Source organism: Panulirus ornatus, chromosome 20, assembly GCF_036320965.1.
Source record: "Panulirus ornatus isolate Po-2019 chromosome 20, ASM3632096v1, whole genome shotgun sequence".
In the NCBI taxonomy this organism is placed as follows: domain Eukaryota; kingdom Metazoa; phylum Arthropoda; class Malacostraca; order Decapoda; family Palinuridae; genus Panulirus; species Panulirus ornatus.
In genome coordinates, this window is record NC_092243.1 from 48,785,639 (window position 1) to 48,809,412 (window position 23,774).

General features: G+C 42.0%; 1 protein-coding gene across 1 annotated transcript in view; it reads left to right on the top strand.

Annotated features, from left to right (window-relative positions):
* Positions 1-6,297: 6,297 nt before the first annotated feature.
* Positions 6,298-23,774, top strand: part of RfC3 (replication factor C subunit RfC3) — a 65,059-nt gene continuing 47,582 nt past the window's right edge. The window contains exons 1-3 of the mRNA XM_071674908.1: positions 6,298-6,451; positions 22,825-22,889; positions 23,192-23,319. Of these exons, the coding sequence (XP_071531009.1) occupies positions 6,411-6,451; positions 22,825-22,889; positions 23,192-23,319 (234 nt within the window). The 5' untranslated portion in view covers positions 6,298-6,410. The remainder of the gene's footprint in view (positions 6,452-22,824; positions 22,890-23,191; positions 23,320-23,774) is intronic.

A 23,774-nucleotide genomic window follows, 5' to 3' on the forward strand; every position in this document is an offset into this window, starting at 1 on the left:
ATATATACGGCAATGAACAGGCAGACAAACCAATATCTATCTTGCTCTGGGTGGCTAGTAGGTCACTGTAATATATACGGCAATGAACAGGCAGACAAACCAAGTCGACGTCAGAACTCGCGAAGGTCGTTCGGATCCCCCGGGAGCTGGGGTGGAGTCCTGCCTTTCCCCGGGGATGAGATCGATCCATCTTCTGTGGCAGAGTCAGTGGACCAGCCTGACCACAAATACAAGCAAGAAGTGGCGGGCTGGTCGACCTCATACCGCAAGGTCATGCTGGCCCGCCTCACAATGAACAACACCTGACCATTACTCATTATGCTGCCGTATACAAACCAGAATTTCCCACCAATATGTCATCAATGCCAAGAACATGTAACAGTAGAACATGTACTCCTCCGATGCCGTAGAATTCATCAATATAGAAGGAAATTACTAGATCACATCAGCGAAAACCTTTAACATTATTAATGTACTTGGGGATAACCTGAGTGCGATTGACAAATTGATGATGATCTTCCTCAGGGAAACAGAATGATGTACGATGGTTCATGGCGGGGGGGGTTGGCTTCGGTGTGAGGCTCCTCTGATTAGGTTGGTCGCATGGTGGGTGGATATGTCTACACACTAGGCGGTGATGATCCCCGGGGCAACTGTGCCATGCAGTTGAGCCGGTGGACCTGCGAGTAAGTTAGTTATGCTGTATGTGCATGTCGTGGTGGAGGACTATCCCTAGTGTGTCGTACCTTCTCGCAATCTTGGGTCAACTGCAAGTATGATGCTGTGTCGACTGGGCGGTGTTTGCTGCCACCTGGGCTCAATACACACTTTAAAAGTCTTGTCCTTCCATTATTTATCATCATTATTACCATTATCATTGTTATTATTATCATTATTATTATTATTATTATTATTATCACCATCATTATCATTTATCTTTATTATTATAATATCATGTTATACCGTTTTAGATAGGTATTTGAGGATGACTTCAGTCGTATATCAATTAGGGTTGCAGGCCTAATCACCTTCCTTATAGGCTGATGGCCGTAGAACCCGTAACAAACAGCTGACTAACAAGCCAGCGCAGATAAATCCTTGCCAGGTTTGATACCAACATGACTGTTTACATTGTCATCTGGTTACAATATTATCAATGATGACGATGTTGGACGTTAGGCCAAGCCGCCGGCGGCAGCAACCCATACCCTGCCCTGCGCCGCAGCTCCTGAAGAGACGAGAGGCTGTGCCGCACGAACATTGCCGCGTGCGGTGCCGCCCCTCACCATCAGCCGCAGACTTGTTATACCAAATCAGACTAAGTTCATTCAGAGATCTTACATCATGGAAAAGCATGAGCAACGTACAGGAAAATGAAGTGCACCAACTACTAACACTAATGTTTTGACTTCACATCGCATTTGTTAGGCTTCCTTGTGATAGAGTTATTTCATGAGTACAAAGCAAGGTACATTAGTATGATGTGTTTGACACTGATACTTATTGCTTGCTCAAACTTAACCTGGTTATTTATACTCATTCACAAAATCCAGGTTGACATCATCAAGGCCGAATGGTGATCGTGGGTTTGGTAGGGGTCCTGTGATCGTGGCTGCCCTGCCAACGTGGAGCTTCCTGTAGGAGGATAGTACGAGACTAACGTCAAAATCATCACTAGTTGCAGTGATCGGAGGAGACTACACAGATACAAGAAGCCATTCACATTAGAGAGAAAGCACCTGTCAACCAGACAACTATGACTACTGCCATACAGCTCTTTGATGGCCCACCAATAGACCATACAGGTCTTTGATGGCCCACCAATAGGCCATACAGGTCTTTGATAGCCCACCAATAGACCATACAGGTCTTTGATGGCCCACCAATAGGCCATACAGGTCTTTGATGGCCCACCAATAGACCATACAGGTCTTTGATGGCCCACCAATAGGCCATAGAGGTCTTTGATAGCCCACCAATAGACCATACAGGTCTTTGATGGCCCACCAATAGACCATACAGGTCTTTAATGGCCCACCAATAGGCCATACATGTCTTTGATGGCCCACCAATAGGCCATACAGGTCTTTGATGGCCCACCAGTAGACCATACAGGTCTTTGATGGCCCACCAATAGACCATACAGGTCTTTGATGGCCCACCAATAGGCCATACAGGTCTTTGATAGCCCACCAATAGACCATACAGGTCTTTGATGGCCCACCAATAGACCATACAGGTCTTTGATGGCCCACCAATAGGCCATACATGTCTTTGATGGCCCACCAATAGGCCATACAGGTCTTTGATGGCCCACCAATAGACCGTACAGGTCTTTGATGGCCCACCAATAGGACGTAGACCTAATGCTGTTTTAGGACGGATGGGACACGTCATTGACCCGCCACAAGCTACCGAGTCCGCCTGTTCTGGACAGGAGGAACGCGGCGCTGACCAACCCAGTCCTGGGTTACAAAAGATCAGAGAGAATGATACGAGCCCAACCAGACCTCAACTCCACATGCGAACAGTAACAGTCTCGCTTGGCCCAAGTTAGTGTAAGTGTATCTAGTGGACTTCCTATATTTCTACGTCGTTTAATTATTCTTCTGTGTTTCCTCAACTGTAAGTTTTTCTATATTTCTTTTTCCATATTTTGTATTTAGATTGTAACTCATACTACCCTTCATGATATTGTTAATTTGTTTTGTTTTAAGGGTTTTCTTTTATGTGCTATGTGCTGTGTTTTTTTTTTTCATTTCTATATTTTGTTTCCGTTTTACATTTCATATCCAAATGTAGTGACGCAATTTTTTCTCTTTATTGCAGGTTCCTGATGATGCCTCTGTCAAGGCGAAAGCTTGATTAAGATAAACGGATAACTTTGGACAACTGATGTTTGATCACCCGCCTAATGGTAGAATAATGCTGAGAAAATTAGAGAACATATACCCTTAACATAGTCTGGCAACTGATAATCTCACTTGATCAATGATGTGAGAAAAGAATTTACTTTTATATCTTGGATCAAGATAGATTGCAACTCTGTACAAATCTTCACTTTCAAGCCAGGAAAAAAATTATTCAGCATAAGCTCGCATTGTTTGTTTCATGATGTTTACTACCTGTGTTGCTTTTTCATCTTGCCGTGATATCTGGTTCAGAGGCAGAAACTGAGGTATCAGTTACTTGAGGAACTTGTGATGTGCTTGGCTGCAGAATGGTTTTCAAGGACACTACAAGAGGTGTCACATCACCGATTGTGGACGTTCAGTCACTCATTCATGTTGTGATACCTTCATAAGGTTCGAGTGTTTTTGTACATTTTATTCATTATCAACTGTTCAGTGGTACTGACTTGCTTTATTTTGGTGTTGGTTTTTTTTTTTTTTTTTTTTTGCTTTGTCGCTGTCTCCCGCGTTTGCGAGGTAGCGCAAGGAAACAGACGAAAGAAATGGCCCAACCCACCCCCATACACATGTATATACATACGTCCACACACGCAAATATACATACCTACACAGCTTTCCATGGTTTACCCCAGACGCTTCACATGCCTTGATTCAATCCACTGACAGCACGTCAACCCCGGTATACCACATCGCTCCAATTCACTCTATACCTTGCCCTCCTTTCACCCTCCTGCATGTTCAGGCCCCGATCACACAAAATCTTTTTCACACCATCTTTCCACCTCCAATTTGGTCTTCCTCTTCTCCTCGTTCCCTCCACCTTCGACACATAAATCCTCTTGGTCAATCTTTCCTCACTCATTCTCTCCATGTGCCCAAACCATTTCAAAACACCCTCTTCTGCTCTCTCAACCACGCTCTTTTTATTTCCACACATCTCTCTTACCCTTACGTTACTTACTCGATCAAACCACCTCACACCACACATTGTCCTCAAACATCTCATTTCCAGCACATCCATCCTCCTGCGCACAACTCTATCCATAGTCCACGCCTCGCAACCATACAACATTGTTGGAACCACTATTCCTTCAAACATACCCATTTATGCTTTCCGAGATAATGTTCTCGACTTCCACACATTCTTCAAGGCTCCCAGAATTTTCGCCCCTTCCCCCACCCTATGATCCATTTCCGCTTCCATGGTTCCATTCGCTGCCAGATCCACTCCCAGATATCTAAAACACTTCACTTCCTCCAGTTTTTCTCCATTCAAACTCACCTCCCAATTGACTTGACCCTCAACCCTACTGTACCTAATAACCTTGCTCTTATTCACATTTACTCTTAACTTTCTTCTTTCACACACTTTACCAAACTCAGTCACCAGCTTCTGCAGTTTCTCACATGAATCAGCCACCAGCGCTGGTGTTGGTAGCAGCATATAACGTAGCGACTCCTTTATTTCTAGTGTTCTTTTCATCATGTTCAAGGTGGTGTGCCACTTGGTGTGGGTGTGTCATGGATCTTTTCTAGTTCATCTTGTGTCATCGTTGGGTGACGAAAATGAGTGGCAATGCTGCGACATTTCTAAATCATCTCGTCTCTTTCATCCTGTGATGATATTCCAGTTTTAACAACTTGTCTTTTATGCACATCACAATCCAAATTATTTACACCTGACAGCAATCGAGTTCTATTCGTATTTGCTCCGGCGCCACGCAAAACGCAGTGCACATTTATCCTAGCAATGTCCGCGTCATCAACACATCATCAAACTTTCTAGATATACTCTCGTGTGTGCCGTTCTTGTAATGGTTCAGCGCTTAACACAAAGTTCATTCTTTCAAAGTCCTTAATGATAGCAAGTGCAGTTAGAGTCTGCAGTGAAACATCTGCTGAGGTATCTGACCACACATCATTTGTTAAGGAAATCTTGCTGTCCTGCTTCACTACACATCATTTGATCTTTTTATTTCATTGAAATCAGACTCATACATGTCATTGTATATCAATGGGGACTAAAAGTTTCGTTGCTTCAGCCTGTATTGTGAAGCAGCTTCAGCCATCAGACTCATGAATCCTATGTCCTCAACATGACTGATTGTTAGATCATCCATCCCTAACATTTCTGCTACACACATCCAATGTCTTTGATGTAAAGTTAGAAGCATCCCATAGTTTTCCACTTTGAAACTAGGCTTCAACATTGCTTAATGTCTGACATAATAATGGTAGTCACGGCGATGGCATTATCGCTCTTTATCGTACATGGTGTTTTCGGGAAAGATGGAGCTCTCTTTCCCTTTAAGTTTGATTATAAGTAACGAACTTATGCGTTTATATAAGATTATAGACGATGGTCTATTGTCAAAGACCATCAGTTTCTTCTTCCATGATCTATGTATAAAGTTGCTTTTTCTCCATTTTCTTAGGTTTTGATCTTACACTATTCTTTACACTTTCTCCTTTGACATTTCTCCTTTACACTTTCTACTTTGACATTTCTCTTAACCTTAACTCTTTTATTATTTTTCATCCAAGTAGCTGGCTTGAAGTTGCTTCTTTACATATAGTCTTTACCATTATCTTTATCTCCTGCTGTTCTCTTCATCTGTTTACTTTCTTCTCATACAGTATGCAATACAAATTGTATTTGCTTCTCTTCAGTTCTTGCCTCCATAGTTTGGGCTCCGATGTCACCTCTTGTGCATTGCTACAGTTCCTCCTACTGTGTCAGGAGTGGAGGGAACGAGAACAGGGAAACCAAACTGGGGATGGACAGATGGAGTGAAAAGGATCTTGAGCGATGGGAGCTTGAACATGCAAGAGGGTGAAAGTGTGCACAGGATAGAGTGAGCTGGAACGATTTCGTATGCTGTCATTGGACTGAACCAAGGCATGTGAAGCGTTCGGGGTAAACCATAGGGTCTGGTTGTAGGTAGGGTGCTGAAGTTTCGTTGCATTGCACATGGCAGCTGAAGAATTGATACGTGCAGATGTGGCCTTTCTTCGTCTATTCCTCGTTAGCGGGAAACTGCGATCAAATACTAAAAAATCTAAAGACTTTATTATTTATCTACTGCAATTCAATTACATCTATTTGTGTTGGTATAGTTGGTAAAGCTACATTCTTCCTGATTTTTTTTTCCAATTGAAATGTTACACAGCTTCGGCCCAATACAGGATAACAGATTTAACATATTTGCCGTCCGTCTCCATGAATACTTTTTTCATTCTTATGAGGTCTGTCATTAAATCATGCTGCCTTTCTACATACATAATTTTATTAATAGCAATTTGAATATCTTTGTTCCCAATTAATCCATTTGACTTATTGTGATATTAGTTTAAGATTATTCGAATGTGTGTTGATGGATCGCATGGCGTTAGGATTTTGTTCGTTGTCTCCCGCGTAAACAACAGCTGATCCGCTCGCTTACGAACTGCTCAGGACACCCTAGTTGTGTTGACGTCCATCAGATTCAGTTAATAAAGATGGGAGTTCGCGATGACAGCAAAAATCAGAATCTACCCTGGTAAGCAGAGGAGGTCACGGGAATACATCTGAAAGCAGGGATGGGTTAGGCGGGTTTTGTGCTTTAAATTGTAAACATATAATCTGGGGGTCTGACATGATCTTTAAACTGATGTCCTTTCAGTCTCAGTAAATACAGGACGACAAGACTATATAAATAGTGTGAATATCTTGTAAGACTTTGCGTGGTAAATATTTATCGTAGCCACGCATTCAAACTACGTATAGAAATATTCAGACTACCTATAGAAATGACTAGATGTATTACGGTTGCTTTTTATAGATAACTTTGAAATTACAAAAATACTTAGCATAATTTGGGACAACACACATTATCGAGTATGAATAGGCGGCATTAGTTTAATCAGAAGTGTAGAATCACGTAAAACCTATGAAAATCGTCACAGTTAAGATTTGTTCATAGTCAATCTTAGTTCTGCATGGTTAATGGCCCTGAATATTGACTTAATTGTCCTCTTCATTGTTTAGTATATAGAAAGAGTATTGTGTTAGATGTGGGGCATGATTGAAAACATTATACTTTATTACATTAGATAATGCGATTAGGGTTATGTATCTTCGGAAAAATGTGGGTTAAGTAATGTAAAGCTGTTGGAAGCTGCAGCCTGCAGGCCCACATATCTCCCACAGCCTGGCTTGGCTTGGTACATATAGGAGGCACTTTCGTGTGAGCTGAGATGGCATGGGCTACTGAAACCCTAATCAAAGCCATATCATTGCTTTATATTTATGTTTGAAGGAATAGTGGTTCCAATAATGTTATATGGTTGCGAGGCATGGACTTCAGATAGGGTTGTGTGGAGGAGGGTGGATGTGTTGGAAATTAAATGTTTGAGGACAGTATGTGGTGTGAGGTGGTTTGATCGAGTAAGTAATGAAAGGGTAAGAGAGATATATGTGATTAAGAGAGCAGAAGAGGGTATGTTGAAATGGTTTGGACACATTTAGAGAATGAGTGAGAAAAGCTTGGCAAAGAGGATACATATATATATATATATATATATATATTATTTATTTTGCTTTGTTGCTGTCTCCCGCGTTTGCGAGGTAGCGCAAGGAAACAGACGAAAGAAATGGCCCAACCCACCCCCATACACATGTATATACATACACGTCCACACACGCAAATATACATACCTATACCTCTCAATGTACACATATATATATATATACTCACACAGACACATACATATATACCCATGCACACAATTCACACTGTCTGCTTTTATTCATCCCCATCGCCACCTCGCCACACATGGAATACCATCCCCCTCCCCCCTCATGTGTGCGAGGTAGCGCTAGGAAAAGACAACAAAGGCCCCATTTGTTCACACTCAGTCTCTAGCTGTCATGCAATAATGCCCGAAACCACAGCTCCCTTTCCACATCCAGGCCCCACACAACTTTCCATGGTTTACCCCAGACGCTTCACATGCCCTGGTTCAATCCATTGACAGCACGTCGACCCCAGTATACCATGTCGTTCCAATTAACTCAGTTCCTTGCACGCCTTTCACCCTCCTGCATATTCAGGCCCCGATCACTCAAAATCTTTTTCACTCCATCTTTCCACCTCCAATTTGGTCTCCCACTTCTCCTCGTTCCCTCCACCTCTGACACATATATCCTCTTGGTCAATCTTTCCTCACTCATTCTCTCCATGTTACCAAACCATTTCAAAACACCCTCTTCTGCTCTCTCAACCACACTCTTTTTATTTCCACACATCTCTTACCCTTACATTACTTACTCAATCAAACCACCTCGCACCACATATTGTCCTTAAACATTTCCAGCACATCCACCCTTTTGCGCACAAATCTATCCATAGCCCATGCCTCGCAACCATGCAACATTGTTGGAACCACTTTTCTTTCAAACATACCCATTTTTGCTTTCCGAGATAATGTTTTCGACTTCCAAACATTCTTCAAGGCTCCAAGAATTTTTGCCCCCTCCCCCACCCTCTGATTCACTTCCGCTTCCATGGTTCCATCGCTGCCAGATCCACTCCCAGATATCTAAAACACTTTACTTCCTCCAGTTTTTCTCCATTCAAACTTACCTCCCAAATGACTTCTCCCTCAACCCTACTGTACCTAATAACCTTGCTCTTATTCACATTTACTCTCAAGTTTCTTCTTTCACACACTTTACCAAACTCAGTCACAAGCTTCTGCAGTTTCTCACATGAATCAGCCACCAGCGCTGTATCATCAGCGAACAACAACTGACTCACTTCCCAAGCTCTCTCATCCACAACAGACTGCATACTTGCCCCTCTTTCCAAAACTCTTGCATTCACCTCCCTAACAACCCCATCCATAAACAAATTAAACAACCATGGAGACATCGCACACCCCTGTCGCAAACCTACATTCACTGAGAACCAATCACTTTCCTCTCTTCCTACACGTACACATGCCTTACATCCTCGATAAAAACTTTTCACTGCTTCTAACAACTTGCCTCTCACACCATGTATTCTTAATACCTTCCACAGAGCATCTCTATCAACTCTATCATATGCCTTCTCTAGATCCATAAATGCTACATACAAATCCATTTGCTTTTCTAAGTATTTCTCACATACATTCTTCAAAGCAAACACCTGATCCACACATCCTCTACCACTTCTGAAACCACACTGCTCTTCCCCAATCTGATGCTCTGTACATGCCTTCACCCTCTCAATCAATACCCTCCCATATAATTTACCAAGAATACTCAACAAACTTATACCTCTGTAATTTGAGCACTCACTCTTATCCCCTTTGCCTTTTTACAATGGCACTATGCAAGCATTCCGCCAATCCTCAGGCACCTCACCATGAATCATACATACATTAAATAACCTTACCAACCAGTCAACAATACAGTCACCCCCTTTTTTAATAAATTCCACTGCAATACCATCCAAACCTGCTGCCTTGCCGGCTTTCATCTTTCGCAAAGCTTTTACTACCTCTTCTCTGTTTACCAAATCATTTTCCCGAACCCTCTCACTTTTTACACCACCTCGACCAAGACACCCTATATCTGCCACTCTATCATCAAACACATTCAACAAACCTTCAAAATACTCACTCCATCTCCTTCTCACGTCACCACTACTTGTTATCACCTCACCATTAGCCCCCTTCACTGAAGTTCCCATTTGCTTCCTTGTTTTACGCACTTTATTTACCTCCTTCCAAAACATCTTTTTATTCTCCCTAAAATTTAATGATACTCTCTCACCCCAACTCTCATTTGCCCTCTTTTTCACCTCTTGCACCTTTCTCTTGACCTCCTGCCTCTTTCTTTGATACATCTCCTGCTCATTTGCATTTTTTCCCTGCAAAAATTGTCCAATTGCCTCTCTCTTCTCTTTCACTAATAATCTTACTTCTTCATCCCACCACTCACTATCCTTTCTAATGTATCCACCTCCCACGCTTCTCATGCCACAAGTATCTTTGCGCAAGCCATCACTGCTTCCCTAAATACATCCCATTCCTCCCCCACTTCCCTTACCTCCTTTGTTCTCACCTTTTTCCATTCTGTACTCAGTCTCTCCTGGTACTTCCTCACACAGGTTTCCTTCCCAAGCTCACTTACTCTCACCACTCTCTTCACCCCAACATTCTCTCTTCTTTTCTGAAAACCCCTACAAATCTTTACCTTCTCCTCCACAAGATAATGATCAGACATCCCTCCAGTTGCACCTCTCAGCACATTAACATCCAAAAGTCTCTCTTTCGCGTGCCTATCAATTAACACGTAATCCAATAACGCTCTCTGGCCATCTCTCCTACTTACATACGTGTACTTATGTATATCTTGCTTTTTAAACCAGGTATTACCAATCACCAGTCCTTTTTCAGCGCATAAATCTACAAGCTCTTCACCATTTCCATTTACGACACTGAACACCCCATATATACCAATTATTCCCTCAACTGCCACATTACTCACCTTTGCATTCAAATCATCCATAACTATAACCCAGTCTCATGCATCAAAACTACTAACACAATCACTCAGCTGCTCTCAAAACACTTGCCTCTCATGATCTCTCTTCTCATGCCCAGGTGCATATGCACCAATAATCACCCATCTCTCTCCATTCACTTTCAGTTTTACCTATATCAATCTAGAGTTTACTTTCTTACACTCTATCACATACTCCCACCACTCCTGTTTCAGGAGTAGTGCTACTCCTTCCCTTGCTCTTGTCCTCTCACTAACCCCTGACTGTACTCCCAAGACATTCCCAAACCACTCTTCCCCTTTACCCTTGAGCTTCGTTTCACTCAGAGCCAAAACATCCAGGCTCCTTTCCTCAAACATACTACCTGTCTCTCCTTTTTTCTCATCTTGGTTACATTCACACACATTTAGACACCCTAATCTGAGCCTTCAAGGAGGATGAGCACTCCCCGCGTGACTCCTTCTTCTGTTTCCCATTTTAGAAAGTTAAAATAGAAGGAGGGGAAGGTTTCTCGTCCCCTTTAGTCACCCTCTACGACATGTGAGGAATGCGTGGGAAGTATCTTTCTCCCCTATCCCCAGGGATATATATATGTATATGTATATAAATTTTCTTTCAAACTATTCGCCATTTTCCGCATTAGCAAGGTAGCGTTAAGAACAGGGGCTGGGCCTCTGAGGGAATATCCTCACCTGGCCCCCTTCTCTGTTCCTTCTTTTGGAAAATAAAAAAAAAACGAGGGGAGGATTTCCAACCCCCCCGCTCCCTCCCCTTTTAGTCGCCTTCTACGACACGTAGGGAATACGTGGGAAGTATTCTTTCTCCCCTATCCCCAGGGACACCAAACAGGTGACTGTGGCAGCATCAAAATATATATATTTATATATATATATATTTATATTTATTTTGCTTTGTCGCTGTCTCCCGCGTTAGCGAGGTAGCGCAAGGAAACAGACGAAAGAATGGCCCAACCCGCCCACATACACATGTATATACAGGCACGTCCACACATGCAAATATACATACCTATGCATCTCAATGTACACATATATATACACACACAGACATATACATATATACACATGTACCTAATTCATACCGTCTGCCTTTATTTGTTCCCATCGCCACCCCGCCACACATGGAATAACAACCCCCTCCCCACTCGTGTGTGAGGTAGCGCCAGGAAAGACACCAAAGGCCCCATTCGTTCACACTCAGTCTCTAGCTGTCATGTAATAATGCACCGAAACCACAGCTCCCTTTCCACATCCAGGCCCCACACACTTTCCATGGTTTACCCCAGACGCTTCACATTTTTGCTTTCTGAGATAACGTTCTCGACTTCCAAACATTCTTCAAGGCTCCCAGAATTTTCGCCCCCTCCCCCACCCTATGATTCACTTCCACTTCCATGGTTCCATCTGCTGCCAGATCCACTCCCAGATATCTAAAACACTTTACTTCCTCCAGTTTTTCTCCATTCAAACTTACCTCCCAATTGACTTGACCCTCAACCCTACTGTACCTAATAACTTTGCTCTTATTCACATTTACTCTTAACTTTCTTCTTTCACACACTTTACCAAACTCAGTCACCAGCTTCTGCAGTTTCTTACATGAATCAGCCTCCATATATATATATTATTATTTTTTGCTTTGTCGCTGTCTCCCGCTTTTGCGAGGTAGCGGAAGGAAACAGACGAAAGAAATGGCCCAACCCACCCCCATACACATGTACACACACACACGTCCACACACGCAAATACACACACCCATACATCTCAATGTACACATATATATACACACACAGACACATACATATATACCCATGCACACAATTCACACTGTCTGCCTTTATTCATTCCCATCGCCACCTCACTACACATGGAATACCATCCCCCTCCCCCCTCATGTGTGCGGGGTAGCGCTAGGAAAAGACAACAAAGGCCTCATTCGTTCACACTCAGTCATGCAATAATGCCCAAAACCACAGCTCCCTTTCCACATCCAGGCCCCACACAGCTTTCCATGGTTCACCCCAGACGCCCCACATGCCCCGATTCAATCCACTGACAGCACGTCGACCCCGGTATACCACATCGTTCAAATTCACTCTATTCCTTGCATGCCTTTAACCCTCCTGCATGTTCAGGCCCCGATCACCCAAAATCTTTTTCACTCCATCTTTCCACCTCCAATTTGGTCTCCCACTTCTCGTTCCCTCCACCACCGACACATATATCCTCTTGATCAATCTTTCCTTACTCATTCTGTCCATGTGCCCAAACCATTTCAAAACACCCTCTTCTGCTCTCTCAACCACGCTCTTTTTATTTCCACACATCTCTCTTACCCGTACATTACTTACTCGATCAAACCACCTCACACCACACATTGTCCTCAAACATCTCATTTCCAGCACATCCACCCTCCTGCGCACAACTCTACCCATAGCCCACGCCTCGCAACCATACAACATTTTTGGAACCACTATTCCTTCAAACATACCCATTTTTGCTTTCCGAGATAATGTTCTCGACTTCCAAACATTCTTCAAGGCTCCCAGGATTTTCGCCCCCTCCCCCACCCTATGATTCATGTATATATATATATATATATATATATATATATATATATATATATATATATATATATATTTATTTATTTATTTGCTTTGTCGCTGTCTCCCACGTTAGCGAGGTAGCACAAGGAAACAAACGAAAGAAGGGCCCAACCCACCCACCTACACATGTGTATACATACACGTCCACACATGCAAATATACAGACCTATACATCTCAACGTATACATGTATATACACACACAGACATATACATATATACATGTGTACATAATTCATACTTTCTGCCTTTACTCATTCCCATCGCCACCTCGCCACACATGTAATACCAACCCCCTCCCCCCTCATGTGTGCGAGGTAGTGCTAGGAAAAGACAACAAAGGCCACATTCGTTCACACTCAGTCTCTAGCTGTCATGTAATAATGCACTGAAACCACAGCTCCCTTTCCACATCCAGGCCCCACAGAACTTTCCATGGTTTACCCCAGACGCCCCACATGCCCTTGTTCAGTCCATTGACAGCACGTCGACCCCGGTATACCACATCGTTCCAATTCACTCTATTCCTTGCACGCCTTTCACCCTCCTGCATGTTCAGGCCCCGATCACTCAAAATCTCTTTCACCCCATCTTTCCACCTCCAATTTGGTCTCCTATTTCTCCTCGTTCCCTCCACCTCTGACACATTTATCCTCTTTGTCAATCTTTCCTCACTCATTCTCTCCATGTAACCAAACCATTTCAAAACGCCCTCTTCTGCTCTCTCAACCACACTCTTTTTATTACCCCACATCTCTCTTACCCTTTCATTACTTATTCGATCAAGACACCTCACACCACATATTGTCCTCAAACATTTCATTTCCAGCACATACACACTCCTCTGCACAACTCTATCCATGGCCCACGCCTCGCAACCATATATCATTGTTGGAACCACTATTCCTTCAAACATATCCATTTTTGCTTTCCAAGATAATGTTCTCGACTTCCACACATTCTTCAACGCACCCAGAACTTTTGCCCCCTCCCCCACCCTGTGATTCACTTCCGCTGCCAAATCCACTCCCAGATATCTAAAACACTTCACTTCCTCCAGTTTTTCTCCATTCAAACTTACCTCCCAATTGACTTGTCCCGCAACCCTAGTGTACCTAATAACCTTGCTCTTATTCACATTTACTCTCAGCTTTCTTCTTTCACACACTTTACCAAATTCAGTCACCAGCTTCTGCAGTTTCTCACCCGAATCAGCCACCAGCACTGTATCATCAGCGAACAACAACTGACTCACTTCCCAAGCCCTCTCATCCATAACAGACTGCATACTTGCCCATCTCATCAAAACTCTTGCATTCACCTCCCAAACAACCCCATCCATAAACCAATTAAACAACCATGGAGACATCACGCACCCCTACCGCAAACCAACATTCACTGAGAACCAGTCACTTTCCTCTCTTCCTGGGGATAGGGGAGGGAGAAAAATACTTCCCATGTTTCCCTGCGTGTCGTAGAAGGCGACTAAAAGGCAATGGAGTGGGGGGCTGGAAATCCTCCCCTCTCGTTTTTTTAATTTTCTAAAAGAAGGAACAAAGAAGGGGGCCAGGTGAGGATATTCCCTCAAAGGCTCAGTCCTGTGTTCTTAACGCTACTTCACTAATGCGGGAAATGGCGAATAGTATGAAAGAGTGCATTTCTCACATGTCGTAGAAGGCAACTAAAAAGGATGGGAGCAGGGGGCTAGAAACCCTTCCCTCCTTGTATTTTAGCTTTCTAAAAGGGGAAACAGGAGTCATGCGGGGAGTGCTTATCCTCCTCAGAGGCTCAGATTGGGGTGTCTAAATGTGTGTGGATGTAACCAAGATAAGAAAAAAATACAGCTAGGTAGTGTGTTTGAGGAAAGGAACCTGAATGTTATGGCTCTGAGTGAAACGAAGCTCAAGGGTAAAGGGGAAGAGTGGTTTGGGAATGTCTTGGGAGTAAAGTCATGGGTTAGTGAGAGGACAAGAGCAAGGGAAGGAGTAGCACTACTCCTGAAACAGGAGTGGTGGGAGTATGTGATAGAGTGTAAGAAAGTAAACTCTAGATTGATATAGGTAAAACTGAAAGTGAATGGAGAGAGATGGGTGATTATTGGTGCATATGCACCTGGGCCATGAGAAGAGAGATCATGAGAGGCAAGTGTTTTGAGAGCAGCTGAGTGATTGTGTTAGTAGTTTTGATGCATGAGACTGGGTTATAGTTATGGATGATTTGAATGCAAAGGTGAGTAATGTGGCAGTTGAGGGAATAATTGGTGTACATGGGGTGTTCAGTGTTTTAAATGGAAATGGTGAAGAGCTTGTAGATTTATGTGCTGAAAAAGGACTGGTGATTGGGAATACCTAGTTTAAAAAGAGAGATATGCATAAGTATACATATGTAAGTAGGAGAGATGGCCAGAGAGCGTTATTGGATTACGTGTTAATTGATAGCTGTGCGAAAGAGAGACTTTTGGATGTTAATGTGCTGAGGGGCAACTGGAAGGATGTCTGATCATTTTCTTGTGGAGGTGAGGGTGAAGATATGTAGAGGTTTTCAGAAAAGAATAGAGAATGTTAGGGTGAAGAGAGTGGTGAGAGTAAGTGAGCTTGGGATGGAGACTTGTGTGAGGAAGTACCAGGAGAGACTGAGTACAGAATGGAAAAAGGTGAGAACAAAGGACGTAAGGGGAGTGGGGGAGAATTGGGATGTATTTAGGGAAGCAGTGATGGCTTACGCAAAAGATGCTTGTGGCATGAGAAGTGTGGGAGGTGGGCAGATTAGAAAGGGTAGTGAGTGGCAGGATGAAGAAGTAAGATTATGAGTGAAAGAGAAGAGAGAGGCATTTGGACGATTTTTGCAGGGAAATAACGCAAATGAGTGGGAGAGGTATAAAAGAAAGAGGCAGGAGGTCAAGAGAATGATGCAAGAGGTGAAAAAGAGGGCAAATGAGATTTGGGGTGAGAGAGTATCACTGAATTTTTGGGAGGATAAAAAGATGTTTTGGAAGGAGGTAAATAAAGCACGTAAGACAAGGGAACAAAGGGGAACATCAGTGAAGGGGGCAAATGGGGAGGTGATGTGAGGAGATGGAGTGAGTATTTTGAAGGTTTGTTTGAATGTGTTTGATGATAGAGTGGCAGATATAAGGTGTTTTGGTCGTGATGATAGAGTGGCAGATATAAGGTGTTTTGGTCGAGGTGGTTTGCTAAGTGAGAGGGTTAGGGAGAACGAGTTGGTAAACAGAGAAGAGGTAGTAAAAGCTTTGCGGAAGATGAAAGCCGGCAAGGCAGCGGGTTTGGATGGTATTGCAGCGGAATTTATTGAAAAAGGGGGTGACTGTATTGTTAACTGGTTGGTAAGGTTATTTAATGTATGTATGACTCATGGTGAGGTGCCTCAGGATTGGCAGAATGCTTGCGTAGTGCCATTGTACAAAGGCAAAGGGGATAAAAGTGAGTGCTCAAATTACAGAGGTATAAGTTTGTTGAGTATTCCTGGGAAATTATATGGGAGGGTATTGATTGAGAGGGTGAAGGCATGTACAGAGCATCAGACTGGGGAAGAGCAGTGTGGTTTCAGAAGTGGTAGAAGACGTGTGGATCAGGTGTTTGCTTTGAAGAATGTATGTGAGAAATACTTAGAAAAGCAAATGGATTTGTATGTAGCGTTTATGGATCTGGAGAAGGCATATGATAGAGTTGATAGAGATGCTCTGTGGAAGGTATTAAGAATATATGGTGTGGGAGGCAAGTTGTTAGAAGCAGTGAAAAGTTTTTATCGAGGATGTAACGCATGTGTATGTGTAGGAAGAGGGGAAAGTGATTGGTTCTCAGTGAATGTAGGTTTGTGCCAGGGGTGTGTGGTTGTTTAATTTGTTTATGGATGGGGTTGTTAGGGAGGTGAATGCAAGAGTTTTGGAAAGAGGGGTAAGTATGCAGTCTGTTGTGGATGAGAGAGCTTGGGAAGTGAGTCAGTTGTTGTTCGCTGATGATACAGCGCTGGTGGCTGATTCATGTGAGAAACTGCAGAAGCTGGTGACTGAGTTTGGTAAAGTGTGTGAAAGAAGAAAGTTTAGAGTAAAAGGGAATAAGAGCAAGGTTATTAGGTATAATAGGGTTGAGGGTCAAGTCATTTGGGAGGTAAGTTTGAATGGAGAAAAACTGGAGGAAGTGAAGTGTTTTAGATATCTGGGAGTGGATTTTGCTGCGGATGGAACCATGGAAGCGGAAGTGAATCATAGGGTGGGGGAGGGGGAGAAAATTCTGGGAGCCTTGAAGAATGTGTGGAAGTCGAGAACATTGTCTCGGAAAGCAAAAATGGGTATGTTTGAAGGAATAGTGGTTCCAACAATGTTGTATGGTTGCAAGGCGTGGGCTATGGATAGAGTTGTGTGCAGGAGGGTGGTTGTGCTGGAAATGAGATGTTTAAGGACAATATGTGGTGTGAGGTGGTTTTATCGAGTAAGTAATGTAAGGGTAAGAGAGATGTGTGGTAATAAAAAGAGTGTGGTTGAGAGAGCAGAAGAGGGTGTTTTGAAATGGTTTGGTCACATGGAGAGAATGAGTGAGGAAAGATTGACAAAGAGGATATATGTGTCAGAGGTGGAGGGAACGAGGAGAAGTGGGAGACCAAATAGGAGGTGGAAAGATGGAGTGAAAAAGATTTTGAGTGATCGAGGCCTGAACATGCAGGAGGGTGAAAGGCGTTCAAGGAATAGAGTGAATTGGAAGGATGTGGTATACCGGGGTCGACCTGCTGTCAATGGATTGAACCAGGGCATGTGAAGCGTCTGGGGTAAACCATGGAAAGTTGTGTGGGGGGCCTGGATGTGGAAAGGGAGCTGTGGTTTCGGTGCATTATTACATAACAGCTAGAGACTGAGTGTGAACTAATGTGGCCTTTGTTGTCTTTTCCTAGCACTACCTCGCACACATGAGGGGGAGGGGGTTGTTATTTCATGTGTGGCAAGGTGGCGATGGGAATGAATAATGACAGACAGTTTGAATTATTTACATGTGTATATATGTATATGTCTGTGTATGTGTATATATGTATAAGTTGAGATGTATAGGTATGTATATTTGCGTGTGTGGACGTTTACGTATATATATGTGTATGTGGGTGGGTTGGGCCATTCTTTCATCTGTTTCCTTGTGCTACCTCGCTAACCGGGGAGACAGCGACAAAGCAATATATATATATATATATATATATATATATATATATATATATATATATATATATATAATATATATATATATATATATTGTATATATTTTTTTTTTTTATATATATATATATATATAAATATATATATAAATATATATATATATATATATATATATATATATATATATATATATATATATATATATATATATATATATTATCCCTTGGGATAGGGGAGAAAGAATACTTCCCACGTATTCCCTGCGTGTCGTAGAAGGCGACTGAAAGGGAAGAGAGCGGGGGGCTGGAAATCCTCCCCTCTCAATTTTTTTTAATTTTCCAAAAGAAGGAACAGAGAAGGGGGCCAGGTGAGGATATTCCCTCAATGGCCCAGTCCTCTGTTCTTAACGCTACCTCGCTAACGCGGGAAATGGCGAATAGTATGAAAAAAAAAAATATATATATATATATTTTTTTTCTTTTTTTTATACTTTGTCGCTGTCTCCCGCGTTTGCGAGGTAGCGCAAGGAAACAGACGAAAGAAATGCCCCCCCCCCCCCATACACATGTATATACATACGTCCACACACGCAAATATACATACCTACACAGCTTTCCATGGTTTACCCCAGAGGCTTCACATGCCTTGATTCAATCCACTGACAGCACGTCAACCCCGGTATACCACATCGCTCCAATTCACTCTATTCTTTGCCCTCCTTTCACCCTCCTGCATGTTCAGGCCCCGATCACACAAAATCTTTTTCACTCCATCTTTCCACCTCCAATTTGGTCTCCCTCTTCTCCTATAATATATATATATATATATATATATATATATATATATATGGATTGACCCTGGGCATATGAAGCGTCTGGGGTAACCATGTTGTGTTCACTTTTGTGAGCTCTGGATGTTGAGAGGGAGCTATGGTTTCAGTGCATTACACATAACAGCTAGAGACTGAGTATGAACGAATGTGGCCTTTGTTGTTTTTTCTTAGCGCTTCATCACTTGTGCGTAGGGGGAGGGGGATGCATTTCATGTGTGGCGTAGTGGCGACGGGAATGGATGAAGTTAGCAAGTATGAATATGTACATATGTTTATATGTATATGTCTGTGTATGTATATGTATGTATTCGTTGAAATGTATAGGTATGTATATGTGCATGTGTGGGCGTGTATGTATATCCGTGTGTATGTAGGTTGGTCGGGCCATTCTGTCATCCATTTCCCTGTGCTACCTCGCTAATGCGGGAGACAGCGACAAAGTATAATAAATGAATAGATGATAATATATATATATACATTAAATATATACCTTGCTTAGGTAGAGTTAGAGGAGAAACGGGAACCAAAGAGCATTGTTTTGTCTACAGGAAAGATAGCTGTAGCAATAGTACCATCAAAATAATAAAGTGAAGGAAAGTAGAGCAACAGAAGTTGTTAGAGATGCCCTTAGCTAAAGACCAGAAAGACCTATCATCGGATGTCGAGGAGAGGTTATTGCACTTCCTTTGAATATAGGAACACTTAGCCTTTGGGATAACTTGCTTGCAGTGATCATGGGCAGTGATAAAAGCTAAATGGTTGCTAGAGGAAGGAGAGTTTTTCCTAAGCCTGATATTCCTGATCCCTTGTCTAAATGGCCTCAGAACAGGAACAGATGAACCATGGATTGGAGGAAGAGGGGATAAATGCATCCATTCCCACAAGAATAACTTCTGCTATGCATTTGGCAGTTATAGAAGCATCACCACATAAAAGACAGTAATTTACCCAAGTAATTTACCTGAGAAAAGTCAGAAAAGAAGTTATGTAAGTTATTTTAGTTTGGCACAGATGCACAGTAGGTGGGGGTTCCAACTTTCCACCTCCATGACCCTCATGTTATCCTGTGGTACTGATTGGTCAAGAAATGTGGACACATGAAAACATGGTAAATGCATGAGTTCACCCCTGCTTCCCCCATGACCATCTTCATATCATCCTGTATAACTGGGTCAGGGTTTGATTCTGATTGATCTAATGTGAAAAGGTAGAAGAGGCAGAAGCACACACATGTTAAATCTCATACATTTATAGCATAACAAACACAGTATATCTTGACATTTTGAGGTACATTAGTTACATGAATAATGACAAAAACAAATAGAAAAGAAATGACTGAATCTTTGGATGGATGGCAATGGTCAGCTGAGTGAATCATTGTTTATGTATGAGGTTTCAGTCAGCCACCATGTTTTGGGACAGCACCTTACAAGACCCTGTGTCATTTCCTGGTTAGAGGAGGTTCAGTGAACCATTTGCGATTTATGTACTCATTTTATTAACAGCTGTGGACTTTTGTTGTATTTCTCCGTGAGAAGAAAAATTTTGTTCCTTATGAATTACATGATAGGGTTGATAGAGATGCTTTGTGGATGTCTTAAGAGTATATGGTGTGGGAGGAAAGATGCTAGAAGCAGTGAAAAGTTTTTATCAAGGAAGTAAGGCATGTGGACAAGTAGGAAGAGAGAGTGATTGGTTCCTAGTGAAGGTCAGTCTACAATAGGGGTGAGTGATGTCCCCATGGTTGTTTGATTTGTTTATGGATGGGGTGGTTAGGCAGGTAAGTGCTGGAGTTTTGGAGAGAGGGGTGAGTATGCAGTCTGTTGGGGATGCAAGGTTCTAGGAAGTAAGTCAGTTGCTGTTTGCCAATGAGACACCTCTAGTGGCTGATTCAAGTAAGAAACTACAGAGGTTGGCAACTGAGTTTGGAAAAGTGTGTGAAAGGAGAAAGTTGAGAGTAAATGTGAATAAGAGCAAGGTTATTAGGTTCAGTAGGATTAAAGGATAAGTAAATTGGGATGTAAGTTTAAATGGAAAAAAATTGGAGGAAGTGAAGTGTTTTAAATATCTGGGAGTGGACTTAGCAGCGAATGGAAGCAGAAGTGAGTCACAGGTGGGGGAGGGGCCGAAGGTTCTAGGAGTGGTGAAGAATGTATGGAAGGAGAGAACTTTATATCAGAGAGCAAAAATGGTATGTTTGAAGGAATAGTGGTTCCAACAATTTTATATGGTTGCAAAGCACGACCTATAGATAGGGTTGTACAGAGGAGGGTGGATCTGTTGGAAATGAGATGCTTGAAGACAATATGTAGTGTGAGGTGGTTTGATCGAGTAAGTAATGAAAGGGTAAGAGAGATGTGTGGAAATAAAAGGAGTCTGGTTGAGAGAGCAGAAGAAGGTGTGTTGAAGTAGTTTTGGATATATGGAGAGAATGAGTGAGGAGAGATTGACAAAGAGGATATATGTGTCAGAGGTTGAGGCAATAAGGAGAAGCAGATCATAATAGAGTTGGAAGGATTGAGTGAAAAAGATTTTGAGGGATTGGGGCCTGAAGATACGGGAGGGTGAGAGGCATGCAAGGAATAGTGTGAATTGGAACGATGCGGTATACCTGTGTCGACATGCTGTCAATGGACTGAACCAGGGCATGTGAAGCGTCTGGGGTAAACCATGGAAAGGTCTGTGGAGCCCTGATGTGAATAGGGAGCTGTGGTTTTGGTGCATTACACATGATAGATAGAGACTGAGTGTGAACGAATGTGGCTTTTTTATGTTTTCCTGGCACTATCTTGCTGATGCAGGGGGTAGCGATGCTGTTTTCCTGTGGGGCAGTGTAGTGCCAGGAATGAATGAAGCCAAGCAATTATGAATATGTATATATGTATATATGTATGGGTCTCTGTATGTATATGTGCATGTATGGGTATTTATGTATATATATGTGTGTTTTTTTTTTTTTTTTTTTTTTTTTTTTTTTCCCAAAAGAAGGAACAGAGAAGAGGTCCAGGTGAGGATATTCCCTCAAAGGCCCAGTCCTCTGTTCTTAACGCTACCTCGCTATCGCGGGAAATAGCGAATAGTATGAAAAAAAAATGTGTTTATGAGTGGATGGGCCATTCTTCATCTGTTTCCTGGCATTACTTCGCTGACGCAGGAGACGGCAGTCAAGTATTATGATAATAATGATGATGATAATAATATAATGAATTACAGCCACAAGATTAACAATGAATGGTACTCAGATGAGTGTGATCTTTTCTGGTTATTGTTCATGAATTTATCTCCTATCCTATTTTTACCACAACTTTTCTTTACTTAAAGATTTCATTAATGAAGGACATTTTGGTGCATCAGACTAGTAATGCTGGGGTTGTTTTTGGTGCAGACCTCATATGTTTATAGATATCCTGGTATTAAAGGGAGCCTTTCTATTGCACATTACGTGAAACCATCATGAATAAATCATGCTTTGTGATGGAGGACTTGCAGTGATATATGGATTACAATTATATTAGATTTAAAGTAGCAGTAGAAGCTTTGGACCAGAGAGAAGGATGGGTAAAAATGCAAGACCTTATCATTTCATTGAAGTGTACTAAACTGATTAGTAAATGTGCATAAATCATTTTTATAGCTCTGAAGATAGCTTTCATAGATAACAGTTTTGTTTTGCCTACAGTTAGCTTTCCAATAAGAATATCAATGATTTTGAAACATGTAAGTTTGTGCATTAGAAAACTTTTAACTACTCTGGCATGTGATTTAACAGGGTGGAGAAATACCGACCCCAGACTCTTCAAGACCTGATCTCACATGAGGACATCATTGCCACAAGTGAGTGCTTAAGGTTGTTTTTGAAACACTGAAGTTACAGAATTGTACTGGCATGTTACTTCAATAGATTTGAGACACTCATGGAAAATTTTAATGATTTATCCTGCCTCCAAGAAGTTAGTTTCTGTTTTTGTAACAACTTAGCAAATGTAGAATCATATAATGTTAGTTTCAATCCTTGGATTTGCTGTTAAAATAACTTGTCTAATGTTGGTTTTTCTAGACTATGAAGTTCTTCAGACTGATAACATAGCATGTCTCATATTGTAGTCATTGCTTATGTATTACATATTTTTCCACAGTTAAAAGGTTCATTGATGAGGATCACTTGCCACACTTGCTCTTTTATGGTCCACCAGGAACAGGCAAGACTTCTACCATCCTAGCATGTGCTCGCAAGCTTTATAGTCCCAAGGAGTTTAATTCTATGGTAGGTTAGATTTTGAATGCAGTGTTGTAGGTCTCTAGACAATTTTGTACACTTAGATAGCATCAGAAAAAGTTAAAAACAGGAAATCCCTTTAAAGCATATATTTTTCAGCTTCCAATTTTTGTAAGGTCCTATAAAATGAATGTTATGACGTGCCTTATAGTAATTGGTCTTTCTGTTCATCTCTTCAATCATCTATTCACAATTTAGTTTTAGCAGGACCCATTTGCTGTCACTAGTACCACCACCTTTGCCATTACAACCTTTTAGACTTCCTGGTTTGTCATCTCTCTGCTGTAACACCCTCCATCATTTCTTCCACCACCATAGTGCAGTTTTCCTCCTCTGTTTTGTTGAGGACACAGGTAACTGTACATTATGTTTAAAAATTCATGATGACATTCCTATCTGATACAAAGGATGTTAGTGACTACACTGTCTTGCTGGCTGTGGTG